Raw genomic sequence first — 13,461 nt, forward strand, 5'->3', positions numbered from 1 at the left:
CACCACCGAGGCTGTCTTCTCCTCCATGCTGCGGCTTCCCTGTCTGGTCAGGATCTTCACTTCACGGAGTCGGCAGCCCCCCAGCTCTGGTGATACCCGCTGCTGTGGCTCCCCCACCTCCTTCCTCTGCTCCCCTGGAGGCGTCCCCACACCTTGTCCCTCTTTGTCCTGGAGACGTCCCCTCATCACCACCTTCTGCTCCTGGAGACGTCCTCTCAGCACTGCCTTCTGCTCCAAGGTTGGTTCTGGGTGCTGGTCTCCTGGTGGGTCCCCTCTGCCCTTGGCCGCATCCTGATCCCGCTCTCCAGCCTGGATGCTCTCCTGCCCCACACGCAGCCGCATCCCTGCCTCCGCACGGCTTGCTGCCACCCTTGGCTCCTGCTGCTCCTTCTCCTGCCTCAGCTTTTCGGAGATGGCCATTGAGGGCCTTGTCCGTCTCCCTTCTTGTGTCTTCAGGACCTCCGAGTGCTTATGGTCTTCCTCATCCTCCAGAGACACTGGCTTCACCAGGGACTGAGGTCTAGAGACAGAGACAAAATAGGGGAACAAACCTCAGCACCCTGGGACCAGAGGGGTGGCTTTTATGCTGCAGGTGAGGTCAACCCAGGTGAAAGGCTCTGGAGGGGTAAAAAGAACCAACGTCCTGGAGTCATCCCTGCAGACGCAGACTTGCAGCCACACTCATCTTCATCCCCCCAGCTAGGCTCTTTGAGGACATGTTTGGATTAAAAGTCTTTTTTTTTTCCTTTTTATGGCAGACATCAAGCATTTCTGAAGCCTCACGGCAGGACATCAGTATCCACCAAGTCCTGTGCCAAGGAGCTGTGGGCTCAGAGCAGTGTGCTCGGGTCTGCTGCTCTATGACACGTGTGCTCATAGAGTGTGTCTATGAGATGAGGCTCTTGGGTGGATTAGGAAAAAATTTCACTGTCTTCAAGTTTAAAGAGTTTGTTATAAGACAATCTGCTATGGCACAGCTCAACCAGTCCCATCACATTCTGCAAAAGTCATGTGCCCCTCCTGCCCACATACAAACAAGGGCACCAGACTTGAGAAGGGGCAGATAGGACATTTGCCCAGGGCCACACAGTCTGTATCTACACAGTCATGAGAGCTTGGGAAGGAGATGGGATAATATCTGTGCTCCTCCTGAACTGCAATCACCACATGGCCAGCCTGTGCTAGCATCAGGGAAGGGGAACATGTCCTATCTAGCTTGTTCATGTCACCCATATCCAACCCATATCCAACCCATATGCAATGCAGGCATCCTAACTCCATCACATCTGCAGAGAATCACCTCTAGAGTATGAGTCTCACTGTGGACATAAGCCATCTAAATATTGGACATTTTCAGTATCAATTTAGAGAGTGGGTCAGGTTGTGTAAGGACAGCCTGATCTCAGGGCACCTCCATATCGCAGCTCCCTGCAGCAAGGGACTTTGGGAGAACCACTGGAAAGCTCTTGGGTCACCTCCCCACTTCAGCACGGGTCATACAACATCACTACAAGGTTTGTAGGAGTGGGAGGACAGCCAGTCATGTGCTGCATGCTCAGCTCACCAGAGATGAGCTCACCTGTCTGCTCTTACCTGCTCAAGATGCCACTAGGGCATGGCCAGCACCCACCTGAGCTCAACCTCAACACCAACCCTCACCCTGGCACATCAGTTCCCTGTGCCATGGCACATGTTGAGTCCCACGATTTAACCCACCAGAGATATACCCCTCTTCTTCTGCTCTTGTGAAGCCCACCCCTCTGCCCAAGGGCCCCTTGGACCTCTGCTCTTCTCATAGCTCTGCCTACTCTCATCCAGAAGAGACTCCCACCAACTGCAGCAGCTTTGTGTCAGGGTTGAAAAAAAATAAGGCAGCAAGCTGTGAGCCATCAGCATCATGAGTAAGACCAATGCAAGCAGGACCTCACGCACCTGCTGGAAGCTGGACTGGTGTCTTTCACAGGCCTAGGAGATTCTTCATCCATCGATGTGGAGGACAGCAGGTTCCGGTGCCTTCGCCGGCGCTCTCTTTGCTGCTCTTCTTCATCCTCAAGGGTCCTCTGCCTGGCCAGGCTGTTTGGGATGAAACAGAAGGACATAGTGAGGCTGCCCCCTGCATGGGGAGCTTGCAGCCCTGATGCCAAACAAGAAAGGGGATTGAAACACCCTTGGACAAGGGCCAAGAGGCTGATGGAGGTTGCCTTCCCCAGCTGCTGGAGGAGAGGGACGCCAACGCAAGCCGGGTGTCGCAAAGCGCTCTCGCTCCACCCGGCTGATGCAGGCATTTCTCAACACAAGCACTTGACTTTACAACTCCTAATTTCTCCTGTTGGAGGGAGCACTCATTTAAAAGGAATCCCTACATTAAGTAAACCTTCCCGGGCAAGGATATTTAACATGTAACTCAGCAAGACCAGGACCCTAGAGCCACCACATAGATCTCAACCACATCAACTGGAAGGATAACCACTCGTGGCAGAAGATTTTAGCCCCGGCGTGAGTTGTGGCAATGGCATTTTAATTTTTATTGAGCGAAAAAGCATCAGAGGCTGAAGGCAACTGCTGACAAGCTCTGCCTGGAAACAGGGGTGGCAGGAGTTCCTTTTGCTCCCTGGATGTAGCTGGGACTAGGAATTTTTTATAATCACAGATTGTACTAGAAGTAAAAGGTTTGTCATCATCTTTAAAGAACCATCTTTAAATATTTTATTTTGCACAAGCCAAATTTTTTTTTTTTTTTTTTTTTTTTTTTAATAAAATGCCACTCTGTATCAACAGTGGTTTGGAAAACACCAGCTTTCCCTTCCTTTCTCTCTGCAAAAACTGCCCACCCTGTCTGCCAGTGCATGAACTATGTTGGAAAATATTTTTATTGGCTGCATTGAGCTTTTCAGAACAATGTTCATTTACCTACAGCACTAGTCCCTGCGAACACACACAGGAGTCCCAGCGGAGCTCCCAGCACCCCCAGCAGCCCTCCCTGCACAGGATCCATCCCATCGCAGCATCCCAGCTCTGTAGCTGGCAGTCCAGTTTCATCCAGACTCAGGCTTTATTTTGAATTTGACTTTTAAGAACGTGAAAGTCAGAGCAGGTCCGGGCCTGCGGTATCGCTAACGTCGTTGCGGACGCGGTGACTCGCGGCGTGGTTTACGAGTTACTGTGTAATGAAAGCTGGGTCATAAATTAAACCACATTACCCCCCGCAAGTATTTGCAGCTTCTGTTCTTCCTGGTCAGGGGAGGCGGGGGAGTGTGAAAGGGTCAGCAGAGCAGAACGGAGAGCGAAGCAGGGACAGGTCCTGGCTGAGAGCTCAGAGCCTGTTTGGGGACAGGGCAGTGCCAGAGGGATGCTGCCTGTCCCTCCCACTGCCTCCATCCCCATCACCCCTTGCAGCTATCACACCCCAGCAGCAATGGGACACACTGCTGGGGGGCTCCAGGTGGTCCCCGATGCCATATTTGGCGTGGGGAGAGATGGGGATGGACCTGCCCTGGGGAGCCCATGAGCATCCCAACCGGCTCTCACCCCACCGGAGAACACCTCCCCATCCAGCTCCTTGCACTCTACTCGCCTCCGTGGACCTGACTCTGTAAATATTTGGACACAGCTCCGCTGCGCTGGGGAGGCAGCACGGCTTTATTTGCACGGCACAGCGTGATTTCCTGGTGCAGCAATCACATTCCCACCCAGCAAGGTTAGCACGTGTGTGGGGACGTACGCACGCAGGTGCCTCTGCTAAACACTCTTGTCCCTCAATCAGTGACAGCGTGGGGCACTGACACCGGTTTAAATCTACGTGAGAGCCAGTTACTTCTTTGTTTTTACATGCACAGGCTCCTTCAAAATGAAAATGAGATCTCCCTGCCTTGAATTTGCTTGGCTTCCTCAGAGGCAGCGTGTAACCTGGCATTACCAACATGCAGTTTCTTGTTATTTGAAATTAAGTAATCCACCCATTCAGCTATGGATTTGCTTTGCCAATCTTTCCCTCTTCTTTTTAAAGAGGAATTTATTTTTCACTGTCTTACCTTTTTTAACCTCAAAGAGATTAATAAAAAAAGATCGTCTACTCTCCCCCCTGCCGTGTCCTCTCTTGCCCTGTTAATCATTAGTGCTGGGATATCTGACATTCACGCTGTTTCAGTGAATGCTGTCTCATCTAATGAGAGAGGAGGAACTGCCTTCCTGGGTTGTGAAACAACCTGGGTGCAGGACCCTGCTGGGCTTGCGTCCGGGCAGGTCCATGGCACAGAGGACGTGGATTTGGATGGGGCTGAGATGCCCCCTAGATCCATCCTGTCCATGACAGAGTGTGAGCCAGCACAGGGTCTCTCTTCATACCCATTTCTGGGCTGGCCATGGTGGGTGTCGAAGCCCTAGGGTCTGCAATTACATCTCTGAGCCATCACATCCACTCAAACTAGGACTTATGCTCCATTTTGTGGGAGATTGTGGCTGTGTTTGAGTCACCAGTGCTAGCCCCGGGGTCTGTGGGAGGTCAGGAGCCATCTCTACATCACCCAGGCTTCGAGTGAGCCCCTGACTCACCCTGTGATGCCCAGGAGCCTCACCTGCCTCGGCTCCCATCAAAGCCAAAATCAGTTTTTAGGAAGGACCGAGTGGAGCGGCCAATGCTGCGGGGCTGAGGGGATCATTCTGCAACTGCCGATGAATCAGGGTTTGCTCAGCGCCGGATGGGCAGAGGCTGCAACCTCTGCACGATGGAGCTGGGACACACACCCAGGGGCTGTACAGATACGGGGCGAGTGAAAAAAAACCCACAGCGGCTCTGGAGCAAGTCTGGAGGCACAGCCCTGCCAGCCAAACCCTACCCAAAGAAAGGCAAACCAGATCAAAAATATCACCAATGCAGGGCAACGTGTTTCCAGAGCCGTTTTCCTATGCAGCTTCCCCAGGCAGCAGAAACAAACCTGCCTCTGATCTTGCCCACCCACGAGAAACTCCAGCAGTGCCAAGCACTCTCCAGGGCTGGCACCAGCTCTGCAAGGAACAGCCCCCACAGTGGCTGACCCTCTTCCCATCCACCCCAACACCCGTCAGCTGAGGCTCGCCGTGCCGGCAGCCCACCGTCACCCCCTTAACCCTGGAAAGGGTTAAGCATTAAACCACAGCACCTACCTGGAGAGATCGGACCAGTTCCTTCTGCTAGAAGACATTATCAGAGAGTCCCCAGAACTTGTGCAGGCATCAAGGCCAAGGTGCTGTCAGACCCGTGGGGATCTGCACTGCCCGGAGATTCTGCTCCCTGAGGAGGGAGGAACTCCCTGCAAGGTTATTTCCCTGTGCACCTTTACCCTGCCTGCAACCCGTTTACCACCACGCTGCATCACATGGTTTCTTATCTACCTTGACAGAGGCAAGGCTGTAATTTGTCTACTAGCAGCGCCGAGCAAAAGACGCCCTGCCCAGGAGTGCCACGCAAAACCAAATCACTCCCCTCTGCCTGCTGTGCCAGGGAGAGAGCGGAGACCCGAGCTCCGGGCTCGATCCATCCAGGTCTCCCAGGGTTTTGGAGACAACTCCCTGCAGAGAACCTGTTTTACCAGCCACTCTCCACCAGTCAACAACTCCTCCAACACCAGTGGAGGAGGTGAATTACCTTGGGCTGAGTGGGAGGAGGCTGGCTCCCAGGCATCCAAAACAGTCATTAAAACACCTCCGTCTGGGTGCAGTCAAGCCCTTTCCAAAGAGTATGGGAGGGTGCCCTGTTCCTTTGAGCCTTTTCTGGACATCTTGGATTGATTAAACACGGCCTCCCCATCATTATGAGCATTGCTGCAGTCAGTAGAAAGCACTCACAAAGTCTCAGAGGAAGTGACTGAAGCATCAGGGGGTCCAATTTTTGGGTGCTGAAGCCCTATTCCAGAGGGGGGGGCTGTGTGTCCAGCCTCATCCCATGCCTGGACTCAACCCATCAAACCTGTCATCCCCCCCAGGCCGGTCCCAAGACCTTGTCCCCACACACTCACACAGGGCAACCCTCTCCTTTAAAGGGCAGATGTGAAGGTGACGGGGGGACTGTCTCATTGGGGTGAGGGGGCACCCAAACACAGTCGAGCCAGGTCCAAGCCTGGTTTTAACCTGGTCACATAGCATGGCAGGACCCCACTGCTCCCATGGCCAGGGGCAGCCAGGCAGCTATCCCAGCAGATGCCTGCAGAAAAGTCATCTGGGACCCCTTGAGTACAAACTCAGTCCCTGATCCCGGTGAGATCCATCTCTCCACCAGCCTGAGGGACTGGTTAGAAGGCTGGGTTTGCCACACATGCCTCCAGCCCACAGAGGTGTGTCAGGACCTGAGCAACCAAAGGAACTATTTTAATCAAAGGTTCCTGATTAAAATCCCATTTCTAAAAGATAGCCCTGTCAAACGAGCCATCCTCTCCAACCAGGGCTCATTTTCTTGTTTTATTTCTTCTCACAGTCACCAGTTATCTTTCAAGTGTTTTCATACATACAGAAAATTCATCAAGTTGTGGCATAAGGAAAAAAAAATTACTTAAATAACCTTGCAAGCGTCCTGCTAATTGCCGACAAACTATATATAGCAGTTCAGCATCAGCAAGCTACTATAAAGCAATAAACCTTTCTGACTAATGTACGGTGAGCACTTTACTTGCAAAACTCATTGCCAAAGGATATCACTGAAGCACAGGACTTAGCGGGATTTTAAAAAGGATTAGACTGAACGTAGTGAAAGAACACCCCCAGCTAGGATCTACACAGCAAAGGAATATAAAACCTCACAGTTTGCCATTCCTCTTGTTATTAAGATGAAATTCTAGACAGGCATGGAGTGGTTGGGGATTAGGCAGAGGATGAGCCTCGATGGCACTTGCTCCTCACACTCCCCTGGTCTTTATTTTCAGCTCAGAGACCTTTTGAGCTGAATGTGGTTTCCTTTTATTTAAGACCCCTCAGTGTGTTTCTCTTCCATGGATTTGCCCAGTTTCCCAGAAACCCAGGAAAACTCTTAGTATAAAAAACATCCTTCAGCAAGGCATTCCCAGAGCTATTCCCCTCTGCTGGGAAGGCTCCCAGCTCTCCTTCAGTTTGGATGGGATCCTGCTGAGCTGTTTGTCAGCACAAAGCATTGATCTCTCGTGGTTTGAGACTTTTGCTGCCACAGAGCATTTATCTCACGTTTTCCCTAACGCTCTTCATGTCTTTTCATGTTTACCATAATCCCAAATTATCACTCCCAAATAGGCAACAGCCAACCCAGAGCCCATTGTCTTATATATGAAGTCACATTGGATTTTTCCCTCTGTGTGTCACTTTATACTCCCCCAAACATCCCCTGATATTTTAACCCCAAAGGCCAAGCCCTGCAAGATCCTCCTGAACATCTGCAGCATCAGCCTTCATTCCCAACATGCCGAATGCACAAGAATTATCAGTAGAGTTTGTTATCTCACCATCATTTCCTATCTGCTAATTGATTATTTACTTCTGCTTGGACTTTCCCTCTCAGCCTGAACTAAAAGTCTTTGCTTTCAGAAATCCAGGAAAACTCTTATCCACAAGGTTGCCCTTATCCACAAGCTCACTGATGCCTTCAGTGAATACCAGTCGCTTTGTGAGACTGGACTTGGTTAGAAACTGGATGAGAGTAGATTGAGATGAGACGTGAGGAAGAAATTCTTTGGTGTGAGGGTGATGAGACAGTGTCCCAGGTTGGCCAGAGAAGCTGTGGCTGCTCCTCCCTGGAAGTGTTGAAGGCCAGGCTGGATGAGGTTTTGAGCAACCTGGTCTAGTGGAAGGAGTCCCTGCTGATGGCAGAGGAGCCGGAACTAGATTATCTTTAAAGTCCCTTCCAACCAAAACCATTCTATGATTCTGTGACTTCCCTTTACAAAAGCTATTTTCACCACTTGAGGTCATCACTGAAGCCCAGACCCAACTGCAGGTCCACAAAGCTGAAGGTGGCAAAATTAGGTAGGGGCCTGAGTCCGTGCAGGGAAGAGATGCTCAGGGGAACCAATCTGACATTTATCCAGATCTTCCCTATGCACCAGGCTGTCATATCTGCTGTCCCAGATCTACAACCAGGAGACAAAAGGTCTGTGCTCTTGTCAGAGGGAGTTGTCCCACAGGACTCTGCTTCGTGCAGGCAAGGTTGTAGCATAAAATCACACTTCTCCCCAGAAGGCACCACTTTGCTGGCAGATCTGCTGCTGCCCGAGGAGCTCAGGGAGGCCAGATCTTCATCTGATGCAGATCAGCAGAAGACACTCATTTATATCTAAGGAGCTAGACCAGTATCAGCAGGGCTTTTTTTTTTCCCTTGGGAACATTGTCCTGTGTCTCATACCTATGCAGAGCCTGTTTCTTTGGCTACAGGGCAATGGAGAGCTTCCATTTTCCATAACTGTTCTGTAATTAGGACATTCCTCAACCTTGCCCCAAGGCCCAGCAATGAACCCTCCACCTCCACCCTTTTGGCCCATGCTGGTCCCCCAGCATCGGCCATGGCTTGGCTGCACCCTTGGCTCCACAGACTCGTCCTCGCCATGCTAGCAGTGATGGAGCGGAGTCAGCAACATCTGCCCAGGCTTCCTCAGAAGGTTGGCCAGGAGAAGGGTTTTTCACCTTTGCTCAGTTGCCATCCCATCTGCAGTGGTGCAACAGCTCATGAAGGTCCTACCCCCAAATGCTCTAAAAAGCTCCACTCTCCCACACACTTGGAGTTCTCCCCATCTCCTTGCACTGGTGCTCTGCAGGCGCTGGGATGGTCCAGGGCTGTCCTTCTCCAGCTCCAATTCCTTCAGCTTTTGGGAAGATGCGTGCGATGTACTAGAGACTGATAGTACAGAGATACCTCTGCTGTGTGAAGGAAGCCAGAAAGCATCTGAGATTGTTGTGTGTTTGCTCAGAAACTGAAAAAACCCAACCACAGTCTTATGTTTTCTATAGGAAGGGAATAGCCATTGTCCAAACTTCCTTGCAGCTAGCTAGCAGAGGGCTCTTTTTTTAAAAAAATAAATATTTTAGAGAAACCCTGATTCAGAAATGCCACCGTGGTGCCCCAGGGATGCTATAGTGTCATTCAGATTCCAGTTCTCCTCTGCAGATTAGACTCCTCATTAGATACCATCTCCTGTGATGCCCCAGGTCTAGCGATGAAGAACCATGGACATCCCCTAAAAGTGATTTCAGTGGAAACTTTTCAGGTCATGGATAAAATAACTGGGACTCATTGCCAGCAGCTGGATGGCAGACTGCATCCCTCATAGCACATGAAATTAGTTGCAATTAATGAGAATCCCCTCTAATATCAGCAGTGAGTATGAGGGCACAGACCACAGCAAGGAAAGATGGACAAGATGGACAGACAGTCACACCAAGGAGGGCTGCAGGAGGGGAAATTGGGGGTGAAGAAACCCATTTCTCCCCGTTTTATACTGCAGGGGACACACAGGACCCGCAGTGACAACTCCCAGGGTGATGGGGGTTATGCCATAACCCTGCCCAAGTGCTGCGGGTGTTCCTGCGTTGCCTCCTGTGCAGCTGCAGTTGTGGGGATTGATCCGGCACCGGCAGCACCACGGAGGCCTTGGGGGGTCACGGGGGGGTAAATGTTTAACCTTTACCACAGGGACTGCAGCTCAGCGTTAACTGCCACACAGGGCAGGGTGCTGCAGTGGACTTCACAGGCCATGGGATAAACTTTACCCCATCCTACCCCAGGGTTGCCCATCATCCCTAGTCCTCTTCCTCCCTTTGCAGATCCAGACACCAGCTGAACTGCAAATACACTCAGGGAAATATTTGGGCACAGTTCAGGTGTCTCCAGGCGTGACCAATTAGCAAGGAGGTCACAGAGCATCCTAGGAAATGAAGGGAACACAGAATCACAGGATAGTGGGGGTTGGAAGGGACCTCTGGAGATCATCTAGTCTGACTTTCCTGCTAAAGCAGGTACATCTAGAGCAGGTTGCACAGGATCACATCCAGGTGGGTTTGGAACATCTCCAGAGAAGGAGACTCCACAGCCTCTCTGGGCAGCCTGTCCCAGGGCTCAGGCACCCTCAAAGGAAAGTTTTTCCTCATCTGCAGATGGAACCATTTTACAACCAACTAGTGGGGATATTTCTGAGAGGCCACATCAGGCCAAGCTCTTTGCATCTCCCTCATTGCAGTTTTGCCAGCAAAACCTTTCCAGCAGAAAATCAAGTTGATTAATAGTTTTTTTCTACTGCCCCATTTAATTTGTGATTTCAACAATTTCAAGCTTCCAGTGCTTTGTTTTGCTTTGCTGTGGGGGGTCTTGGCTGCAATGAAGTAACCTGGAGGACAGTAAGGACAGGGTTCTGCTCAGTTCAAAGAGACAGGACTGACTCACACAGTTCTTCTGGAAATAAATGCAACTCCATTAGCAACTGCTCCAGCATCAGCTTCTCTCCCTAAGAAGAGCCTTGCAAATCCCCCATTTGGACTGAATTTTCAGTAAAAAGGGATTACCAAAGGATTCTCTTCTAATTTAGAGATTATTGTCACCGAGGAGGGAAGCAACAGCAGGATGGCAGAGCTGATCTGGTGCCAGGGAAGCCAGGCACATCCCGGGATGAAAGGTTCAACCTGCCCCTTTTACCAAGGCAAGAGCTGGGCTCCCAGCTGGCCCAGAGCCACAGAAGCAGCTCCAGAGAGAAGGTGGAGAAGAAGACTTGGCTCCCAGTCCCCTGATCCAACCAGGAGAGCCTCAAACTCAGAGCAAACAGCTGCATTTTCTCCTCGAGATTCAGTCCCTGTAAAGAGATGGGGGTTTTTCCACATTTCTAATAAAACTGAACTCCATAAAACTTTGTTTTCCCATGACAGATCAATGTGGTTTTCCACTGGAGAAGGATGAAAGTGGGACATGGTGACTGGGGAGCATCGTACTTTGAAAAAGCAGAGGAACTTGCAGAGCGAAGAGTTTTGGGGTTGGGTTTTTCTCTCCTCCCCCAATCTAAAACACAAGGCAGCCATGCAAAGTCATCTACAGCCTACGATGAGGGCATGTGGGCTCTGGGATTTGCTTAGTACACCCTGAGGCCACTGTGCTGCTGAGCCCTCAGGTTTTGCTCTGCAGCAGTTTCAGGTGCCTTGGTGTGCAGGATCTGACCATGAGCTGGGCATGGGCACAGGTTGGCTACTGAGCACCGACCAGAACCTGGTCCCACAGCACCCATCACCCATATTGCCTTTCATCTCACTACCATCCCTCCCCACCCCACAAACGCCACCTCTTTTTTTTTTTTTAATTACAAAATTAGCATAATTGCACTAGTCTCAGAGCAACTGTTCTCTACCTGGACTTGGCTTGCCATTTTCTGCTTCTGATCCAGGTCTGAAGAAGGCTTTGTTTCCGTGAAACATCTCTTGTATTTTCCAGCTATACCAGTTGGTCAGGTAACAGTTATTACCTCTCCCTACACACCTTTCTTCCTCTGCCAGGATCGTGTGTGAGTTCCCTCTGGGGATAGTGTGTGCGGCGAGATCCCAGGACGCTGCCTCGGCACAGCTCCTGCTCGGGCAGTGAGCACGGAGGGGTGAGATCGTAGCCGAAACCTTTTGCTTCCAGTAGCAGAGCAGGTCTGGCCATGGCAGCAACCTGGGATCTCACCACCTATGATCTCTGATCACCTCCAAGAGCAGAGTTTCTTGGGTTGTCCAAGATGGAGACTCGCTTCCCAGGGTTTTGCCTGTCTGGACCCCGTCCCGAGGTGAGCAGGATGAGGACAAATGGTCAGCGAGCCCTGGTGCCATGCTTGGCTGCACCTGCTCCACCAAATTAAGCTTGGAAAGGGAAAAATGGGTGGAAAAGGCTCTGTGTGCCGTGCAATTGCTCCAGTCATGCAGGGGGTGGTCCTGGCCCCAGTTAGTGGGATGCTGATGGTGGGTCAGGAGGAGACAAAGACTGAGCATCTGTACTTGCTAAGGAGGCAAATGCGTATTTTCCAGCTCACACCACCGCTGATTGAACCTTAGTTTTGGGAAGAGTTTTCATATTGAGTCTTAAATTCTCTGTGAAGGAGTTGCTGGTTGTTGTGGCAGCTCGAGTGCTGATGACCATGCTAGAAATAAGTGTTCTCATCAGTCACCACCTCTTTGCCCAAGCAGAAAAGTGAGTGGTTCAGCTCACAGTGGTTCAATTCAGTATCCCTGAATTGGCCAAAGGAGGGGATGTCATGCCCAGAGCAATCCAGCTGTCCTGCCAGTTTGGAGACCAAACCCAAGCCCACCTCTCTACAATGGGTCTCCTTGACTTGCACTGCTGGCCAAAGAGCTACCAAGCCTGCCACAGAAAGTCCTGCAAGAGCCAACTTCATGGGACCACCCTAAAGAAACGTAATGTTTCAGTGGGAAGATTGAGCTCTGTTGGAGACCTCGTACTTTTTGGTGCTGTTTCCTTCCAGCCCTGGTGCCCATCTGGGGACCTGCACTTTGCTCCAAGTTTATAGCATTTTCTGTACTTTACAAGCTCACTACTCAGGGACAGGGGTGTGCCACCAAACACCCATGGCGTGACACAGGTTTGAAACCACAGATGCTGTGATTCCTCTGGATACCTTGGAGGCATGGACAAGGCACTGCTGCAGCCACCAAAAGCACCCCATGAGGGCTGAGCCTCAGCATCTCCTGCAGTGCAACCAGGCAGAAGACCCAATTTGGTGTGAATTCTCACCAGTTCTCCTCTCCAGCCCTGCTCTAGGGATGAGCTGGCACGTTCCCAGCTGGTTGCACTCAACCAGCTGCAGTCTGGGGGGTTGTGACACAGAAAATGATGGGACCAGTGGGGAAGCGTGAGCTGTCTGGCCTCAAAGATGGATTCATCTAATGCTCTCCTGAAACATTGCTTGAATGAAGCCTTGAAATGGGGCTGCCCCAATGCCCACAAGCTCCCGTGCCTGTGATGGGGCAGCTGGTGGGAGAGTTGGTGCCTGGGTGAGCAAGTTCTGAAGATTTTTCCAAAACTAGAGGTGAAAGAGGGGTGTGGGGAGCTGGCAGACAGCCATCTCCACACTGAGACCCAGGCCTTGCTGCCTGGGAGGCTGGTGCATCACTGGAGCCCAGCGAGGACTGTGGTGCATGGGAGGGGAGAGGGGTGGCCCATGCGTGGGGCTGGGGGCTCTCAGCAGAGCTAGTGGGACTGAAGGGATGGAAGAGATGAGCCCAAAGCGGGTCTGATCCAGCGTGCTGCTGGCCTGAGCGCTGGCACAGGGACATTGCAAGGTCACAGGAAAGGAGCAGGGTCCCCACCAGGCTGTGGACCAGCACCTGACCCTGATCAGGTCCCACAGTGACGAGCCCACACGGCGCTCTACCCAGGAGATCGTCCTTTAATACATGTGCAGCTGTGTGGGTACATCTCAGGCTGCACCGGCCAGAGGATGAGGGAGTGGGAGGACCAGCAGCCTCTCTGCAGTGGTGGGAGGGGGGGGATGGCCAGTG

At 51.6% G+C, this 13,461-nt stretch overlaps 1 protein-coding gene across 1 annotated transcript in view; it reads right to left on the reverse strand.

Annotated features, from left to right (window-relative positions):
* LAD1 (ladinin 1) overlaps positions 1–5,180 on the reverse strand; it is a 9,713-nt gene extending 4,533 nt beyond the window's left edge. The window contains exons 1-3 of the mRNA XM_029083880.1: positions 5,143–5,180; positions 1,933–2,073; positions 4–520 (exon numbers count right to left, since the gene is read on the reverse strand). Coding sequence (XP_028939713.1) covers positions 4–520; positions 1,933–2,073; positions 5,143–5,180 — 696 coding nt within the window. The remainder of the gene's footprint in view (positions 1–3; positions 521–1,932; positions 2,074–5,142) is intronic.
* Positions 5,181–13,461: the final 8,281 nt, after the last annotated feature.

Source organism: Antrostomus carolinensis, unplaced genomic scaffold (assembly GCF_000700745.2).
Source record: "Antrostomus carolinensis isolate BGI_N321 unplaced genomic scaffold, ASM70074v2 scaffold2752, whole genome shotgun sequence".
Lineage (NCBI taxonomy): Eukaryota > Metazoa > Chordata > Aves > Caprimulgiformes > Caprimulgidae > Antrostomus > Antrostomus carolinensis.